Source organism: Schistocerca gregaria, chromosome 6, assembly GCF_023897955.1.
Source record: "Schistocerca gregaria isolate iqSchGreg1 chromosome 6, iqSchGreg1.2, whole genome shotgun sequence".
Taxonomy (NCBI): domain Eukaryota; kingdom Metazoa; phylum Arthropoda; class Insecta; order Orthoptera; family Acrididae; genus Schistocerca; species Schistocerca gregaria.
Genome location: NC_064925.1, coordinates 486793885 through 486815250, shown reverse-complemented (window position 1 = coordinate 486815250; position 21366 = coordinate 486793885). Strand labels below are relative to the sequence as shown.

Here is a 21366-nt window from a genome sequence, read left to right as displayed (position 1 = left end):
GTTCTCCAGACCTAATCCCCATCGAGTACGTCTGGGATGCTCTCGGTCGAAGTATCACTGCACGTCTTCCAACCCCTACGACACTTCAGGAGCTCCGACAGGTACTGGTGCCAGAATGCGAGGCTATACCGCAGCAGCTGCCCCACCACCTGATCCAGAGTATGCCAACTCGATTTCCAGCCTGTGTAGGTGTGCATGGCGATCATATCCCATACTGATGTCGGGGTACATACGTAGGAATTAGTGGCGTTTTGTAGCACATGTGTTTGGGGACAGTTTTCTCAACTTATCAACAATACTGTGGACTTACAGATCTGTGCCGTGTGTCTTCCCTATGTGCCTATTCATTTAGGGCTGATACTGTCAAGTGCCACTAAGATTTCGACACAATACAACTAACGTATGTGCTCCTGGAAGATCGCTCTGGACAGGGAGACCACGTTCGGCCTCCTTCGCAATACACAGAGATAATGAAAAAATGTCGGGCTATTCTGCTGATTTTTAGATTTTTTCCATTTTGTTTTATAGAATATTAACAAACAGTATAAACTGTGTGAAATTATTGAGACGTTTAAATTGTACATAAAGTGGACTGTCCGCCGGGACAACACGTGCGAACTATCTCTGTGTATTGCGACGGAGACCGAACGTGGTATCCCTGTCCAGAGCGATCTTCCAGGAGCACATACGTTAGTTGTATTGTGTCGAAATCTTAGTGGCACTTGTCAGTATCAGACAGCTCTGCAAACCAACGTTTTAAAAATCGTGCTCGTGTGGCTTCTTGGTGGGAGCTAAACATCATCGAACAAACTACAATTTTTTTTTAATTTTGAGGACACCAACGTCACATTAAAATTTGCCGAGCGCAGCAGTTCCAGTAAACATCGTTAGTGTCGATAAATCGAAAATATTCCCGCGTACACCAAACTATTAGGATGGTTCAAATGACTCTGAGCACTATGGGACGTAACAGCTATGGTCATCAGTCCCCTAGAACTTAGAACTACTTAAACCTGACTAACCCAAGGACATCACACAACAGTCAGTCATCACGAGGCAGAGAAAAAACTATTAGGACTCTGTCATCAAAGAGACTCTTCGATATTGGACTCTTTTAGTGGAACAACGAAGCAAATTCTCAGCGCTGAGTGTTTACAGCGGATTTGTTGATGTTGTTTTACGTATGTACGTACGTGTGTTACAATATTACAGAATTCGACTCAGTCTCTGTGGGCATGGCAAGTCGGTTATCCCTGATGAAAATTATGTTAGACATGATAAATTGAGGTCTTATGCTAATTTGACGCAGTAAGAACGCCGAAAATATTTTATTCATCGTTCCGTTGCGAGAAAATACGTTCACATGCTATGGACACATTTCAAGAGGTATTGTGAGCATTTCTTCAGTTCTCCCGGTGCCTTTTTCACTAATTAATTTCTGATTAAAAAAGCAGCTAACTAACACGACGCTGGTCGTTCGCTTTACTTTTAACGTTTTTCTGAGTGTTTGGTTGAACGATTCCAGTGACGTTCACTTCACAGTGTGAGAAATGGCGTGACCGGATCGCCGCGCAGGCTGACGAAAAACGGCCATTTGATTGCTAATTCACTTGCAATGGGCTATAGCGCTGCGCGGCTACTTTTATTTGGCGAGCGATTAGCCGCGGTGATGCAATTGCAATGCCAAGATTAATGGCCGACCACGCCCGCCATGACAGCGCTGCCAGCGACATCTGTGCCCCCTGCCGTTCGCGAACTGGGCGCCACACGTCATGTGGGCTGCTATCGCCGCCATCCCAACGAGCATTTGCAATTTGCTTCGTGCTACACTAGCCGACCCCTAATTGAAAGCAAGTCAGGTCCACGAAGGCAACTTTTTAATCTGAGTACCTTCGACTTCCTAAACAACTTTTCTTATGAACGAAGTATTGAGTGTCTTTGCTTAAGACCTCAGTTATAATATCTTCACGAATTTTACACGTTTGTTATAGATTCCTTTCTTATCTATATTATAATGAAATGATGATACATTATGACAGCTGTATTACAAGGGATAAATGTAATGTTATTGAGAGGAGAGTGGATTTATCTCACAGTGATCGCATGGCACTGATGTCCCGGAGTCCCTAGTGGAGAAGTTCGGCCGCCGAGTTGCAAGTCTTTTCAGTGACGCCACAAAATGGCTCTGAGCACTATGGAATTTAACATCTGAGGTCATCAGTCCCCTAGTGACGCCACACTAAGCGACTTGCGTGTCGATGGTGATGAAATGATGATGAGCACAACACAGCACCCAGTTCCCAAGATAAAAAATCTCCGACACTGCCGGAAATCTAAACCGGGCTCGCTGCATAGCAGACGCACTGGCCTCTCAGCTTAGGGGATGACTTTAATTCACAGATTGTTGTATAGCGGAAACCAGCAGAGATTATATCTAAATATTACCCACTTTAAAGAAATAGGGAAATGAGTTCTTCCTCTTCTGACATTTTCTTCACTCCTTGTTTTTCCTTAGTGAAGCAATTATTTAATTCAGCAAGCCTTTTACAGCCAATACTCATTTTTTTTTTATCTCGTTGGTACAAATATTTTTGATGTATGTTTGCATTTTCAGCTGTTTTGAGTATTTAGTTTATTGTCGACAATCGACAAGGCTATACATGTTTTCAGGAGTTCGGCGGATTCTTACTGTCGAGAAAGAAGGCTCAAAGAATTTGAATTAAATTTTGCTTGCAACATGAAATAAAGTGCGGCATCGCATTGAGATATGTTGACTGTGGCTTTTGGCGAATGTACTGTGAGTAAGACAAGAGTTAACAAGTGGTATGCACGTTTCAAAGAGAACAGGGAAGACATTGAAGACGACGACCGCTTTGAGCACTTTTGTATGCCAGCTGCTGACGACAATGTAGAAAAAGTAAAGAAAATGATTCTGGAAAGTCACCGAATCAACGTCCGTGATATTTCACATGGGTCGGCGTATTCTTTCGCTCATGCCAAGCATTTTTTTTTGTTCCGATGTTTAGGTCATGAAACGCATAGCAGAAACGCTGTTCCGAAATTAGCGAATTTCGATCAAAAATGACGTCGCGTTGACAACGCTCAAGAATTGCTGGATGAAGTCGATAACAATGCAGCACTTCTAAAGAATGTTACAACAAGTGACGGAACATGAGTATACGGGTATGACGTCAAAATCAGCGCCCAATTGTCCTAATGCAAACTGCCTGAATAACCAAGACCGAAAAAAAGGGAAAAAATCAGCAAGTTCTGTCACATGTGAAGGTTCTTCTCACAGTTTTCTTCGATTACAGTGGGATATTGCATCATGTGCTCCTGCATCATGGTGGTACTGGAAGAAGGAATGTTACCTGGTAGCTATGTGCCGTCTGCATCAAGCAGTCTCAAGAAAAGAACTTTGTGGCAAAACCGCACTATCACGATGATGCTCCTGTTCACTCCTCAATGCCTCCTCGTGATTTTTGGCAAAAGACAAAACCATTATGTTGCCTCACCCGCCGCATTAAGCGGACATTGCCATCTGCGTCTTCTTCTTATTCCTTAGGATGAAGAGAACCATAAAAGGCCTTTGTTTTGGTGCCATTGTTGAGGTAAAAACTGAATAAATGAGGGAACTGCACACCGTAACGAAACGTGAGTTCCAGAAGTACTCCGAAGGCTGAAAAAACCCCGGCACATGTGTATTATATCTGAGGGGGTTTACTCTGAAACGGACAAAGTTGATGTTGATTTAATAAATGTCGGGTCAATAGGGCCTCCTGTCGTGTAGACCTGTCGCCTGCTGCAAGTGTTTCGATTTGAAGCCACTTCGGCGAATTGCGTGTCGATGGGGATGATGAAACGATGATGATTAGGACAACACCACACCCAGTGACTGAGCGGAGAAAATCTCCGACCCAACCGGGAATCTAACACGGTCCCTTAACATTGACATTCTGTCGCGGTGACATTTTCTTTTTCCATTTTGTTCCTTCTTGCGTTCAAGTTGATTCCTTGACTCAGTTTTTTTTAGTAGAATCCTTTAGGATCACATACGCTAATCTGGTTTATTTAATATTTCACATCTGTGTATCAGGACTGATCATGCATTGTTTGGGAGCAAAACTGACGGTAGCTAGTCGTTTCACGACTGTGTACATAAAAGTCGAACCTTTTTATTACTTTTCTACCACGCGTGAATGGAGGGACGAATGGAGACGTGTCGTCTTCAGCGATGAGAGTCGCTTCTACCTTAGTGCCAATGATGGTCGTATGCGTGTTTGGCGCCGAGCAGGTGAGCGCCACAATCAGGACTGCATACGACCGAGGCACACAGGGCCAACACCCGGCATCATGGTGTAGGGAGCGATCTCCTACACTGGCCGTACACCTCTGGTGATCGTCGAGGGGACACTGAATAGTGCACGGTACATCCAAACCGTCATCGAACCCATCGTTCTACCATTCCTAGACCGGCAAGGGAACTTGCTGTTCCAACAGGACAATGCACGTCCGCATGTATCCCGTGCCACCCAACGTGCTCTAGAAGGTGTAAGTCAACTACCCTGGCCAGCAAGATCTCCGGATCTGTCCCCCATTGAGCATGTTTGGGACTGGATGAAGCGTCGTCTCACGCGGTCTGCACGTCCAGCACGAACGTTGGTCCAACTGAGGCGCCAGGTGGAAATGGCATGGCAAGCCGTTCCACAGGACTACATCCAGCATCTCTACGATCGTCTCCATGGGAGAATAGCAGCCTGCATTGCTGCGAAAGGTGGATATACACTGTAGTAGTGCCGACATTGTGCATGCTCTGTAGCCTGTGTCTATGTGCCTGTGGTTCTGTCAGTGTGATCATGTGATGTATCTGACCCCAGGAATGTGTCAATAAAGTTTCCCCGTCCTGGGACAGTGAATTCACGGTGTTCTTATTTCAATTTCCAGGAGGGTATTTTGTGTGTTAAACTAAAAACCGCATCGTATCATCGCACTTCTCATGTGTCTTTCACGAGGTAACGTTTCTTAAATGCACTGCATATATTTTGGTAACAGTTGCATTCTTTTCGAAATTTTATAATACCAATGAGGAACGATACATTACAACCTGACTAATAAACTGCCATTATCACCACCGCTACCACAACCACCACTAGGAGAACCATTATCGACACTTCAACGTATAATACTACACGAAGTCCTAATTTTCTGTACACAAATAGATTCCTCTTGCGTCTTCCTTTCTTTTACCTCTTTCAATCCGATAAAGAATTTTCTTGGCACATCTCTTATCAGTTCGTCTGGCTACAAACACCACAAACTTTTAGTTCAGTTTTGTTGTTGTCATGATTATGCATACCATACTAATCAGTTAACTGATTCATTAGGTTGATTAGATGAATCCCATAGGATTTATCAACATGCATCTCTCAACTGAACGCTCAGTTTTGAATAATTTTCGCGTTAATGGCAATGTGACACTGCCATAAATCAAAACTAACTGTTTCAACTAGCTGCACATTTACCTTTTCTGAGTTGCTGGAGGCTTATTTTGGAAACCATGTTTATTTTACTGAATGTGCTGTCGGCCACTTGTACACAGCAACTGCTTTCATTTGCTTTATTGGTACTTTAGGCTTATTGTAATTCATTTTCGGCACAAATTCAAACTACCTGTATGACGTTGTCAGGTCTGGCGTTGTTTTTTACCCGCAATAAGAGAAACAATTTCAATGGTGAGGAAAAACATGACGGTTTATCATATTAACTCAATACCTTTCTTTGGAATTTCCATCCGTGGAACATGTATCTTTCTCTATGACTGATGAGGATAGTTAGCATTTACTTTACCACCTTTCTTCGAGTAGTTCAAGCTTTCGTACTTCATTTGTCTTTTAGAAATCCTCCCAATGCTAACCAACGTGTACTGGACCACCCCTTATTGATGATCACACAATAGTTATTGTGGGAGATAACTTCTATGAACCAGCTATGCAACGCCAGATATGATATCAGAAAAGCCTTTTGAAGGAAGTAGGGTATTTCAATCGAAGTACAAGGACAAAACGTCTTGAAACATAAAGGAATTACCGACACTGATTGTAACGACAGAGCACTGATTAAAACTGACGGGTATGGACATGTCCACACACACACACACACACACACACACACACACACACACACACACTGTCACAGTATTTGAGCTACTATTTAAGGTTAAGGTCGAGGTCGTGATTGCCGCACTACCATCCAATGGTCAGGTACCTTGTCACACAGCAGAAAAATGGACAACCACTTTACCTTCCCTAAAGCCAAAGTAATAATCTATAACATCATCAATTTTCTGTTTCATTCTTGTGTGCATTACTCTTGTAACCAACTTGGATGCACGAGTAGTTAAAATGATTGTGCGATAACTGTCGTACATGACCGCTCTTGCTATCGTCAGTAATGTCTGGATAATGTTTTCCGAAAGGCAGATGGTATACAGCCAGGCTCGTGCATGCTATACACCAACATGAATAGCAGTTCTTGGTGTAATTTTCCCCTATCAGTTTTAGAAATTCTGATGGGACCTTATCTATCCCTTGTTATCTACAAAGTTATACTCACGTTTGCAGCCGTGGACTGGGATTTGCTTGGATGCCATATTATTACTGCGACGTCATTGGAAAAAAGGGAACAATTCATTGGTTGATCTCAAAAAGCATATAAGCCAAACTGGAATCGGACTTCGCACCATAATAATAGCACCTTATCTGATAATTCGCCCATTCGGGGTATGGTTGGTTGTTGGCTGGATTCCCCAGTCTCTTCATCCCCGAGACATATTCGTAGTTCTGACTAGCAGCGAAATCCGTCAGCTCGGGTCGCTGCACCCTCCAAGATAAGCCTCGAGAGGGTCGCCTGCGAGAAGTGAATTAGGCGGCATCTGGCGTGACGAGTTAATGCGACGGGGAAGGCCTCCCAGATGTGACCACAGAGGTCTGCTAAGGCTTGAGCTTCGCAAGACGCCGGTCCTCTGAGACGAAAGTCCGCTCTGCCGCGACAGACTGTTTCCACGAATTTAGGCACCATTCACTGCAACGCTGTTCCTTCCCGTTTGGCACCACGTCTCACAGTACTGTTCCTCTCACTGTCTCCGTCTGACTTTGCTAATGTGCCCTCAGACTGGATGCAAAACATAACGCGAGTATGAAACAGGTCCAGTTTTGTGACGTCACATTGTAGAATTTCACGATGTCGATGTGCAACAATTACGCTCGCTTAGAAAGCACTGACGTGGAGAAAAAGCCAAGTGTCATAACCTGATTTCCCAGAAAGTTCGCTCAGTGGAAGATAAATCAAAATAAGCGAAGACATTGGCTTCTCCGTAGATAGTCGACTCAGATGCCTTTTTGTGTGGCACAGTGACTAGCGTCGCCTTCCTCAGTTTTGCGCCGCTTGTTTAATAGTCGTTTATTATTTATGCTCTCATTTCAGTTCATTTTTCCTTTTTGTACCCATGTCTACAGAATGTTACTACACAAATGTTTCGTATGAAGTTAATGGATACAAGTGTGAGACCCTGCCCACACGTCTAACATAAGGTGCCTCGGAAACTGTTTTCTCCGATATCTAGAAAACTATCAAGCAAATCTTAATAATGGAGTTTATTACAGTGAAGTAAATTGACAATTGAACTGTGATTTATTTTCAAAGAATATTCTTCAGAATTTAATTTATTTACTAGAGATTCATCAAGAACATTAGGGAACGCCCAGCTCCTCCCAGGCATAAATACTGGACTCGATCGACCCAAGGACCAGTCTCAGGTAGCACCTGAAGAAGATAGCGAGGCACGCTGTTGAAATATCGTGCGAGAACGACGCGAACATCCGGCTGGATTCCCGAATATCCAAGATGTCAACAGATCGCCGGGAAAGTATGAAGAATAACATTAACACACTTAATCACACTATGTAAGCATGGAAGTAGCTGCCAAGGAGTAACTGATGAAATCATAACCAAATTGCTTTTAACAAATGGGAGTTTTATTCACTTTACTAATGCCTAAAAGCATTTTTTTAAAGAAACAGATTAAAAATTATAATCAGAAAGCACCCTCTAAATATCAAGTTACAATTTATTCAGAGACAGAAAGAAACAAGTTTTGACTGTATGAGCTTTCAGGCAGAGAACCTTGCCACTACCTTTTGACATGGCCGTAGCCTTTCGACTACAATGGTGCAAATCAGCAACACACCAGATTCCTTTAAACTAAAAGTTTTAATAATTTACAAAAGCATACAAACTATGCACCCCCGTAGGAGAGATGGAAATGGTACAAAACACTGAAATTTAAAATATTATCTTTACCACCCAAGGAGCTACTTGATTTTAACTTCTAAGAAAGTCTTACGGTGAAAGGGTGGCAACTTTATATACTAAAATGATCATTTAAATAAAAGCCCATGAAAATCTTATATAAAATTCTACAGGGTTGGCCAAACAAGTTAAGATGCTCTACAGTACACAGATACTGCCTCCCAAAATCATAGGCTAGATCAAAACATGTTTCAGGAATTAGGCCGTTACACTCCAAGCAATAAATTCGTTAACACACCAAATCCGACATACATGACTAGGGCAGCTCCGAACGATAGACATAAACTAACTCACTAACAAATGCGGACGAGAGACAGACGAGCAAGCTTGGGACGAGAGACTGACCAAGATAAACAAATAGATTTTAACAAGAGTAAATCACACGAAATATCACCAATCGCTTAACTTCTGAAGGCCAAAGTGACCTAGCGGTTATAGGCGCTACAGTCTGGAACCGCGTGACCGCTACGGTCGCAGGTTCGAATCCTGCCTCGGGCCTGGATGAGTGTGATGTCCTTAGGTTAGTAAGGTTTAAGTAGTTCTAAGTTCTAGGGGACTGATGACCTCAGAAGTTAAGTCTCATAGTGCTCAGAGCCATTTTTGAACTTAACTTCTGATAAACTGTGATTTTTCGATAACACCTGGCGCAGCACCCCCAAATAGCTCTCCCGAACCGTCCGCTGCCAGCCGCTTCAACTGGCGCAGGAAGGCGCGTCTCACAGCGTCGCAGATCGCACCGGCCAGACGGATGTCGTGGGTTGACTTATGTTGCTCTCGTGTCGACCGCGAAGCCACCTACCCCTTGCAATACGGCGCGGCCCACTGGACTCACGAGGCCACCTCACATGCGCCGACGCTCACGCTCAAGATGGACAAGTCATCTTGTGTCTCAGTGCGCGACCGACCAACCAATCGATCCAGCCGCCAATGACGTTTGCCTGAGCAAACTCGAGCAGACTGGTGGCCTAACGCGCAGATTCAGATGCAGAAACTAAGCCCCGGCCGAGCGACCACTCGCTGAGTTCTCTCACTGGCGTAATGGGAAGACTCTCATTTTGCCGGCTTTAAAGGTTGATCCGAACTACAGACATACTAGCATTCAGAAATTGAGACTCTGTGTGGACTTCAAGGCAACAGTGAATCCACAACTCGAGATTGCAACTTTTCCTTTACCCCGCCCGGAAGGTCTTTTTGACAAACTGTCCCCACGCACATATTTTGCGAAATTGGACCTAGCAGATGCGTACTTGAAAATGTCAGTGGACAAAGGATGCCAGCGCTTTTTGTTGGTTTACACACACCTTGGTTTGTATCAATTCAAATGATTGTCATTCGGGTGTGCATCGGCCCCTGCATTCTTTCAGCAATATCTACAAACTGTTTGAGCGTAGGTCCCTACTGCATCAAACTACCAGGACGATATTGTGATCTCCGGAAAGACGGAAGAAGAAAATTTAGCCAATCTCAAACATTATTTCACGTCTTGCGACAAAATGGTCTTCGCTTACGGAATGACAAATGTGTGTTTTTTGCTCATGACTTGCCATGTACTCAATGCCCAAGGCATACATCCCAGTCCCACGCACCTCCGTGCCATACAAGCCTTCTTCGCAGAATTTGAAGCAGCTACAGAGTGTGCTGGGAAAAATCAACTATTATCACAGATATGTGCCGCATGCCACTTCCATTTCAACTCCGCTTCATCGCTTACGCCGTAAAGGAGTTCCGTTCGTCTGCACGACGGAAAGCGGACGCACCTTTCGCCGGTTGTAATCAGCGTTTCTTTCCAATACTTGCCTTACGCCATTCGATCACCAGAAGCCCCTTTTGTTGATGGTGGATGCATCGGATTTCGGGATCGGTGCTGTGCTTGCGAACAAAGATGGCTCGCACGATCGCCCTATTGCCTTTGCGTCAAAATTGCTCTCGTCTGCGCAAAGAAATTACACTCCTGGAAATGGAAAAAAGAACACATTGACACCGGTGTGTCAGACCCACCATACTTGCTCCGGACACTGCGAGAGGGCTGTACAAGCAATGATCACACGCACGGCACAGCGGACACACCAGGAACCGCGGTGTTGGTCGTCGAATGGCGCTAGCTGCGCAGCATTTGTGCACCGCTGCCGTCAGTGTCAGCCAGTTTGCCGTGGCATACGAAGCTCCATCGCAGTCTTTAACACTGGTAGCATGCTGCGACAGCGTGGACGTGAACCGTATGTGCAGTTGACGGACTTTGAGTGAGGACGTATAGTGGGCATGCGGGAGGCCGGGTGGACGTACCACCGAATTGCTCAACACGTGAGGCGTGAGGTCTCCACAGTACGTAGATGTTGTCGCCAGTGGTCGGCGGAAGGTGCACGTGGCCGTCGACTTGGGACCGGACCGCAGCGACGCACGGATGCACGCCAAGACCGTAGGATCCTACGCAGTGCCGTAGGGGACCGCACCGCCACTTCCCAGCTAATTAGGGACACTGTTGCTCCTGGGATATCGGCGAGGACCATTCGCAACCGTCTCCATGAAGCTGGGCTACGGTCCCGCACACCGTTATGCCGTCTTCCGCTCACGCCCCAGCAAAGTGCAGCCCGCCTCCAGTGGTGTCGCGACAGGCGTGAATGGAGGGACGAATGGAGACGTGCCGTCTTCAGCGATGAGAGTCACTTCTGCCTTGGTGCCAATGATGGTCGTATGCGTGTTTGGCGCCGTGCAGGTGAGCGCCACAATCAGGACTGCATACGACCGAGGCACACAGGGCCAACACCGGGCATCATGGTGTGGGGAGCGATCTCCTACACTGGCCGTACACCTCTGGTGATCGTCGAGGGGACACTGAATAGTGCACGGTACATCCAAACCGTCATCGAACCCATCGTTCTACCATTCCTAGACCGGCAAGGGAACTTGCTGTTCCAACAGGACAATGCACGTCCGCATGTATCCCGTTCCACCCAACGTGCTCTAGAAGGTGTAAGTCAACTACCCTGGCCAGCAAGATCTCCGGATCTGTTCCCCATTGAGCATGTTTGGGACTGGATGAAGCGTCGTCTCACGCGGTCTGCACGTCCAGCACGAACGCTGGTCCAACTGAGGCGCCAGGTGGAAATGGCATGGCAATCCGTTCCACAGGACTACATCCAGCATCTCTACGATCGTCTCCATGGGAGAATAGCAGCCTGCATTGCTGCGAAAGGTGGATATACACTGTACTAGTGCCGACATTGTGCATGCTCTGTAGCCTGTGTCTATGTGCCTGTGGTTCTGTCAGTGTGATCATGTGATGTATCTGACCCCAGGAATGTGTCAATAAAGTTTCCCCTTCCTGGGACAATGAATTCACGGTGTTCTTATTTCAATTTCCAGGAGTGTATTCACAGATCGAGAAAGAAACATAGGCTCTCGTATTTGGTGTTACAAAGTTTCATGACTTCTTGTATGGTCGTCACTTTACCATAATCGCAGGCCACAAACTTTTGACATCGCTTTTTCATCCGAACAAGCCTGTTCCTCCACGTACAGCGCAGAAATTCAGTCGTGAGACACTGCCTGACAAATGCAGACGAGAGACAGACTAGGAAGCTGGGGAGGAGAGACTGACCCAGACTGACTCCAGACTGACTCCCTAGTTAGCTCACAGCGCCTCTTAAATGCACGTGAACACGCAACCTTTCCCCTTTCCCACCAGATGGAGACATGAAAGCTGCGACTGCCACAGCGGCGCCACCGCCAGAAACGGAGGGCGACTGCTTCACACTACGCGCTGCGGCCCGCTCTTCAAAATAGCAATCTTTACCACAGCTCAACAACACTTTTCCTTTTTTCAAAGAGAGGTCGCAGGCAATTGGCAACATGCAAATAATCAAAGTCGTTCGATATATACAATTCCCATGCAAATTATTAATATAGATCACAAATCACGGCTCGTCTAGTGGGGATCTTCTAGAGTGCGGAGGCAATGCGCAGCGGTGCTTGTATTCTTCGTGGATGGGCCGCTCCTGACAAGGTACGGTCCTAGTCAACGTACTACAGGCCTTCTCCACTATTACTTCCTGGCCGACGTTCTGGCGCATGATGATATGTAGGAAAAACAAGGGCGTTATATTAAGTGTATAATTACAGCTGGTTTTTACAGTAATTGTCATACGTTTGTTATATAATACATGTTTGTATATGGATTTCCATTGCTTACAATGTTTATGAATCCTCGTACTTTCATATTTCATTCTTATATCGATTATTATATAAATTCTTATATTCTATTCCCCTTTTGTTATTCATGAAGATGTGGTGTGTTCCCTTGGATGACGGTGATCGTAGGAAGATTCGAAAGCTTCAGTTTTCGAACCCAACGATCATCGTGTGAAGGTAGGTTGGAACCAGTCACACTTCTTCGTATGAATCACAATCGTCAAAGAAATTTCGTTAACGTTGCTACAAATTTCACGTGTTGGCGGTAATTTAGCTGCAAACCAAGCATAACGGGTCACTTTGTGGAGAACTTGTGCTTGTAACTAATTATGAATCCAGAGGCACTAAAGAAATTTCACCGGAAACAATTTCAAATAATTTCCTTATTCATTCATTTACTTATTAAGTTCTAATTCATTCACCAGACATGCAATTAGTAGACGAATAAAGACCAAGTGTTCTTCAAAATAAATATAATAATCTGGTTTTGAACACGGGGGCCAAACTTGTTAAGACGCGACGCTAGCCATTATTTCACCGCTTCGACTGAGTTCTTAAAACTGAGAAGACTTTGTAAGTAGGCTGTTTAGGTTCTTATATTGGTAAAGCCACCGCCACGTAGCGCTCTGTGAGAAAATCACTGGCTGTGCTTTGTGCAGTCTGTGGCTGGTTAGCATTCTTGTAATATTCGCTATTGTAGTGTTGGGCAGTTGGCTGATAACAGGGCGTAGCTTTGTGCAGTTGTAGGTGAGCCGCCAGCAGTGGTGGATGTGGGGAGTGAGATGGCGGAGTTCTGAGAGCGGATGATCGGGACGTGTGTCCATCAGAGACAGTAAATTTGTAAGATTGGATGTCATGAACTGATAATATATATATAATGACTTTTGAACACTATTAAGGTAAATACATTGTTTGTTCTTTATCAAAATCTTTCATTTGCTAACTATCCCTATCAGGAGTTAGTCCCTTCAGTAGTTAAAATCTTTTATTAAGCTGGCAGTAGTGGCTCTCGCTATATTGCAGTAGTTCGAGTAACGAAGATTTTTGTGAGGTAAGTGATTCATGAAAGGTATAGGTTATTGTTAGTCAGGGCCACCCTTTTGTAGGGATTTTTGAAAGTCAGATTGCGTTGCGCTTAAAATATTGCTTGTCAGATCAGTGTTGATCAGAATAAGTAGAGAGTAATGTCTGAGTACGTTCAGTTTTGCTCAGCTGTTTGATAAACAAATAATGTAAGAGGTTTATCAGCACAGTCATGCATTAATTTTTCTAAGGGGACGTTTCAACTTAAGCTTGAATTTTTGAATCTGTTGCTCCCAAGTCTAATAATAGTATTCATTCCTTAAATGCAACATAAAGTACTTGGAAAACTCTGATAGTCGTTTTCTCAGTAACCTGCTGATAACCTGAGTTACGTCGTCCCTTATTTTCATCCCTGAAAGACTAACAACACTGCTGTCCTACATGCTGAAAAACCGACATTTCAGAGTACGTCTTCATGGCAAAACGAGCAAGTCATGAAAACTTAAGAACGGCCTACCACAAGGATCTGTCCTTGCCCCACTATTTTTCAACCTGTACATACGTCACATGCCATTCCTATATCTAGGGACTACTGCTACGCTGCCGATACCGCCAATGCGTATCAAAGCAAGCACATAGAGGAGGGAGAAAATGTGCTCACACAGGACCTTTGAGTACTCGTGACTATTACAGAAATTGGAGGCTCTGCCCTAACCATACAAAAACTGAAGCGACAGCTTTCCACGTCAATAACCGATTAGCAAACCAGCCACTAAACATCATTTTCTGTAACAAATCAGTTATAAACAACCGAAGTACCTCGGAATCACACTGGACCGATCACTTACGTACAGGACCCACCTCACATCACTAGCATCAAAGTTAAAGACCAGGAACAACATTATCCGGAAACTTGATGGGCCTTCCTGGGGTGCACAAACTGACACTCTCCGTACAGCAGCCTTATCTGTCGTATATCCTGTGGTTGAATACTGCGCCCTTGGCTGGTACAGGAGGGTGAATGCCAGTAAGGTTGACGTTCAGCTCAATGACACCATGAGAGTTGTAACGGGCACCCTGGGATCAACCCCACTACCTTGGCTGTCTGTTCTCAGTAGCGTCGCCCCACGACATCTGAAACGACAAGAAGCAACGGCCCGCGAATGGGAAAAGATTAATAACGAAAAGCTTACCCAGAAGCTACCAGCCCAGTAAATACTGCTCAATCCACCCTGCACGAGTCTCAAATCAAGAAAAGCATTCTGGACAGCTCGAGAACCCGAACCATTCAAGATTGTAGATGTGTGAAAGGAGAAATGAGAAAACGACACCAGCATGCTTCGCCGTGGCCTCGAAGGCCCTACGTACATGTTAGGCTTCCAACTATCTATAAGAACCTGGTGTGTACTCGACAGAATCCGATGTGGATATGGAAGAACTAAGTCGTTTAAGAACAAATTGGGACTCTCAGACTCTCCGATGTGTGACTGTCGAGGAGTAGAACAGTCTGTTGAACAAATTGTAGACGAATTTTCCAATACATGTTTTAATGGACGCTGGAACGACATAATCAACTCCTCGCCACCAACACTGGATTGAATAGACACTCTGGATATCAGTTTGTAATATAATTAGCGACCATAACTCTGGTACATTCCTTTCGTTATGTATAAATATTTCTTTTGTGTTGTGTAAATACAGCTGTAAATTGCATGTGTATTTCCATACGATAACTATAATAACCCTTAGACCACTGAGTGAAGTTTCTCCTCTTGAACTCTCTCGCATTTTGACATCGTGCTTAAAAATAAGACGTATACAATGCAATATCTCGTTGTCCACTAAATTTTTGAACGGCGCAGAGTCGTATTAGAACATAGCCTAGGAACATTAAGTGCCTTTCTGTTTACTGTAGTAGAAATGGATCATTACAAAAATATTCGTTTTCAAGAATGAAGCACACTAAATACGAAAAAAGTCAGGATGTGTTACATCAGTGGATAATACTGACGCCATACATCACGAGTAAAGAAATAAAATGAAATTATAAAACCTTCGTGTGCTTTTCCCAACAGAGATGAAGTTATGATTTAGGCAGTGATTCTTTTGTAAGCATATTATGAGCTGTACTTAATAACGAGGGTGTTCTTGCCAACTTTGTACACAGACACTGAGTTGTAATATCCACGCCAACATTTTATTCAGAATTATATTCACGACAGCGTTGTGTGTGAAGTGTGCATAAACATTAATCGTATTCTCGTGACATCAATAAAGAGGACTTCATCGTTAGTAAAACAATAAATTATTATTGTTAATGACATAACTGTTGTAACAAATTGTATCTCAGGCATTATCCATGGAAAAAGATAATGAAAATATCAATCTTTTGTTATCTATGATTCTTCTAGTAAAATCCTTCCTGTTCGAACTGTTGCACAAATAGGATCTGATTGATGTCTCGTAACATAGAAGTGTATAATGTATTATATTGAAAATTTAATATTTGAAAAATAGAGTTTATGGGTCATTCAAATGAAGCTTCTTTTTTTGGTGTGTTATTTCATTGCAATTCTCGTCCTAATTAAGCGTTAAGTTTTCTGCTCAGCTACGAAAAAGCTTAGCAATTAGCGCTATTGATCTACAGCGCGGTTTATTGATAAAGCTAAATAACAAGCGATTACCATTGTGAAATATTTTCAAATCTTAATGCATATAGTGAAGGTACAAAAAGATTTAGTATATATTATTTGTTAGTAGTAAAATAGGACCTGAAGCAGAATCGATAAATCATTGTCATGTTAGCCGCCAACTCAGTGAAATACAGAAGCGGCAGTTTGAAACTGATTTTCTATACAGACATAAATGCTGTTGGTTATAATTGCTATGATAGTTGTGTATTGATGGCCCAGAACCCACTCTGACGTAATAAATTCAAGTTAGACTTTGAATACAGTGAACTTCTATGTATGCGAACAGCATCTTACGTGATATAAATTCTTATCTGCTGATCTATGAAGCCTGGTTATTTCGTAACAACTTTTATGAAATATTTTTACAGGAAAAAATACATTAGTGTGGTATTTTGTGACAAAACAGTTCATGTTGCTTAAACGAAAGTGTCGCCACCTCTAATAACAAAAGCGTTAAATTCGGTAAGCAATCTCCAAGCGGTAATAAGTCTATTATGCAACAACATTGAAAATTACTAAAACTCATTATTATTGTTAAGTTCAGATTACTTATCACACATTTAGCTTATTTGCTGGTTGTGTATGATTACTTTTGTGCTTGAGCTTAGTGCCATTTACACTGCTTGACGGACAAAATCTCTATACGTTCCCAGACGGAGATTTCTTTAGCAAAATAACGATCACCAGCCAGGAAAATCAATGATTAAATGAAACCTCATGTTACACTTGTAATAAGTAACTAGTTTTATTGTAACGTTGCTGAATTGTACAACAAATCATACATGCCACAGATTCCTGCTCTAAGAACGATTTTTAATCAGCCAAAACCGACTATTAGCACACTCAAATTTTATGTCTTACTGCGATTTTTTAACGAAAACGTTGTTTTGAAGATATATAACTTCTTGTAACTCACTAAGAAGCGCATCAATGAATGATAGTCGTTTTTAATTAAACGATTTCTCGCGTCAGGCACGTTTAAATATTCCACATAATTATAACTCATTTTTCCATCTCAGCTGCACATTTAAGTTAGATTAATGTTGCGGTCATTCTGTATCATCTTTGGATCAAACAAGTTGCGTCAACAACCCCACTTGCATGTTATGTACGTATGAATAATAAAACAGCGGTGTTCGTCATACTTCAGTAAAATGAGAAAACTATGTCAAATCAGGTGCCTAAACATTAATTGGCTCATCGTAGTACTTACTATAATAATTACTATCGAGTTGTTATAATCTGCGTACTTCACTCTCACTGTGCCTCCTTCACGTGGGCGTGGCATCTGAAAACTGAAGTTGTACAAACGTGTTTCGTGCTACTACCAAAGATCCTGTCTCTATTCAGAGATAAATTAACGTATAGGCTCCATAGTAACTTAACTAACAAAAACTTCAATTTTTCCTTAAATTTACCTTTTAATTAACTCCAAAGTTATCGTACTTCAACGAAGAAGTAAGGACGATGGTGTTTATTATAGGATGAAAATTTTACAGAACTAATAGCACCAATGATTTGTACTTACACACTTTTCTGTGTTTTGTATATATTGTTATAAGCAGCACCATTTCACACCTTATTTATGACATTATACCTCAGCAACAAACTCGGTACTAAAAACTGTCAATTTAAATACAGATGATTCGTTACGAAGTAAAATCTTATATATAGTAGTACAAACCGTTCTTAAAACTAAAACAAAATATTTTGTACCGTTAAAGTACCTGCGTCGCTTACAGTATTTTCTTTGTCCGCTTTTACAGACGAGACCAGATATGTGGTACCCCAAGTTGAAATTACAGTCGGAGTATTCCTCAGCCGCAGCTGTCTCTTTAAAAACACGACGAAAATTTTCCTTTGAACTGTTAACTAGTACTTTATTTTGGATTAAAGCTTTGTCTACCTTCTTCCTGCGATGACCAACAGTGTGTATTTGCTTCAAAATACACTCCTGGAAGTGGAAAAAAGAACACATTGACACCGGTGTGTCAGACCCACCATTCTTGCTCCGGACACTGCGAGAGGGCTGTACAAGCAATGATCACACGCACGGCACAGCGGACACACCAGGAACCGCGGTGTTGGCCGTCGAATGGCGCTAGCTGCGCAGCATTTGTGCACCGCCGCCGTCAGTGTCAGCCAGTTTGCCGTGGCATACGGAGCTCCATCGCAGTCTTTAACACTGGTAGCATGCCGCGACAGCGTGGACGTGAACCGTATGTGCAGTTGACGGACTTTGAGCGAGGGCGTATAGTGGGCATGCGGGAGGCCGGGTGGACGTACCGCCGAATTGCTGAACACGTGGGGCGTGAGGTCTCCACAGTACATCGATGTTGTCGCCAGTGGTCGGCGGAAGGTGCACGTGCCCGTCGACCTGGGACCGGACCGCAGCGACGCACGGATGCACGCCAAGACCGTAGGATCCTACGCAGTGCCGTAGGGGACCGCACCGCCATTTCCCAGCAAATTAGGGACACTGTTGCTCCTGGGGTATCGGCGAGGACAATTCGCAACCGTCCCCATGAAGATGGGCTACGGTCCCGCACACCGTTAGGCCGTCTTCCGCTCACGCCCCAACATCGTGCAGCCCGCCTCCAGTGGTGTCGCGACAGGCGTGAATGGAGGGACGAATGGAGACGTGTCGTCTTCAGCGATGAGAGACGCTTCTGCCTTGGAGCCAATGATGGTTCTATGCGTGTTTGGCGCCGTGCAGGTGAGCGCCACAATCAGGACTGCATACGACCGAGGCACACAGGGCCAACACCCGGCATCATGGTGTGGGGAGCGATCTCCTACACTGGCCGTACATCTCTGGTGTTCGTCGAGGGGACACTGAATAGTGCACGGTACATCCAAACCGTCATCGAACCCATCATTCTACCATTCCTAGACCGGCAAGGGAACTTGCTGTTCCAACAGGACAATGCACGTCCGCATGTATCTTGTGCCACTCAACGTGCTCTAGAAGGTGTAAGTCAACTACCCTGGCCAGCAAGATCTCCGGATCTGTCCCCCATTGAGCATGTTTGGGACTGGATGAAGCGTCGTCTCACGCGGTCTGCACGTCCAGCACGAACGTTGGTCCAACTGAGGTGCCAGGCGGAAATGGCATGGCAAGCCGTCCCACAGGACTACATCCAACATCTCTACGATCGTCTCCATGGGAGAATAGCAGCCTGCATTGCTGCGAAAGGTGGATATACACTATACTAGTGCCGACATTGTGCATGCTCTGTTGCCTGTGTCTATGTGCCTGTGGTTCTGTCAGTGTGATCATGTGATGTATCTGACCCCAGGAATGTGTCAATAAAGTTTCCCCTTCCTGGGACAATGAATTCACGGTGTTCTTATTTCAATTTCCAGGAGTGTATTAATCGTTCTGCCTCTACATACATTATGCACGATCGTGAGAGATTTTTCGATATCTGATACTTGCAGTCGTTATTTGTTCAAAAGATGAGTAAAAGTCGACAAGTTTCTCTAATTATAATACGGACAATCTTGGTCGTGGTGAATAAATGGTTTTAATAGCTGTAAAAGTGGAAATTGATGTCATTTCTAAAATATCGTACCAGGCTGATAAAAGGTGAGAGGCTGTTGTTACCTTGGTCCAATCCCGGTCATTGGCCAGGTCGAGGTAGTTGCCGTAGCCGAGGTGGTTGCAGGCGCAGCGGCAGTCGCGTATGTGCTTAAGCACCATCTCCTCGTCCCCCTCCCATGGCTCCCAGTCCGCCTGGCGACACACGAAACACTAGTGTCACACTGCAAGGCACGTGTACAAACATACATAATCTCACCTACAGAGTCTGGACACCTGCTGATGGATATTAATCCACGGAGTGTACAACCTTCGCTTTCAAGAAGCCATGAACAATGCTGAGAATGATTTAAAACAGACGTCTGAAACAGTAGAACTAAAAACCAGTCCAAGTTGCAAACTATTACTGTAAATGCTTTTTTGCACTTTTTTGAAATCTTCGCAAATGCCACTGACGACCTTATTAGATGATTCGAAAATACGCTTCAGCCCGAAACTAGTCATCGAGCGAATAAAATTTAAAAATTTGCAATTTGAACTGGTTTTCCATTCTACTGATTACCAGAAGTTACTGACCCAAGCTACTCCAGCATGCTGGAAGTTTGCAGATGTCTGAATGTCTGTGGAAGAATGACAAACCACACTGACTCAAGAGAATAAGTGATAGAAGATGTTATAGATGCTGTGTCCATGAGCGAAGTATACGTTCTATCTCACCCGAAATGTGAGCCACTGGTTTCAGGTCGGGACTCAGGGCAGGATAGTCCATTTTAGAAATGAAAAAAACCAATGATTCCCAGATGACGCTTTATGACAGGGCGCACTGTCATACCGATACAGTGAAGGTCTCCTTCACTGTACGAGGCACAAAGTGCTGTAAAAACGTATTCACGGCATTCCGTAATTAGCGTTTTCGTAAGTTGAACAAGGGGCCTACAATAACCACTCTCACATTGTAATACCACTTCCGTACTTCACTGTTGGCACTACATATGACAAGTAACGCTCTCCAGGAATCCACAAACCTTCCATCAGATTGTCACAGCGTGTGGCGTGATTCATTACTCTAAATCTCTCGTTTGGTGTGTTCCACTCCCCTACGACGTCACTTTTTGAACCACTTCATTCCAGCTCAGCACTAACCACAGAAAAGTGCAGCTCATGAGGAGGCATTCGACGACTCTACCTCATTATTTTTAACTCCCTGCGCACTGACTGTTGTAGCTGGGCTGATGTAAGTGGCTTGGAACTCATGAGTGACTGCATTCTTCAACTTTCGGGTGATTACTTAGAAGGACCCTACGTAATGCTCACGTTCCCTATCTGGCACGTCTTCAGGTCCACCTTATCTTCACTGTGGCTTTCCCTTTCCATTCGCACTACACATTCGTAGCAACAACAGTCAACCTTGGCACCGTTGGAAGAGTTGAAAAGTTTCTGTGAACCTGTTATTGTAGTGAAATTCAATAACGCGTCCAAGTCCGAAGTCGCTGAGCTCTTCTAACCTACGCAATCTGCTGTTCTGATCTCTACTAACAACACAATATCCCTCCC

General features: G+C 44.0%; 1 protein-coding gene across 1 annotated transcript in view; it reads right to left on the bottom strand.

Moving 5' to 3' along the window:
• LOC126278918 (dipeptidase 1-like) overlaps positions 1–21366 on the bottom strand; it is a 620416-nt gene that overhangs the window by 552440 nt on the left and 46610 nt on the right. Inside the window, exon 2 of the mRNA XM_049979193.1 lies at positions 19879–20007. Coding sequence (XP_049835150.1) covers positions 19879–20007 — 129 coding nt within the window. The remainder of the gene's footprint in view (positions 1–19878; positions 20008–21366) is intronic.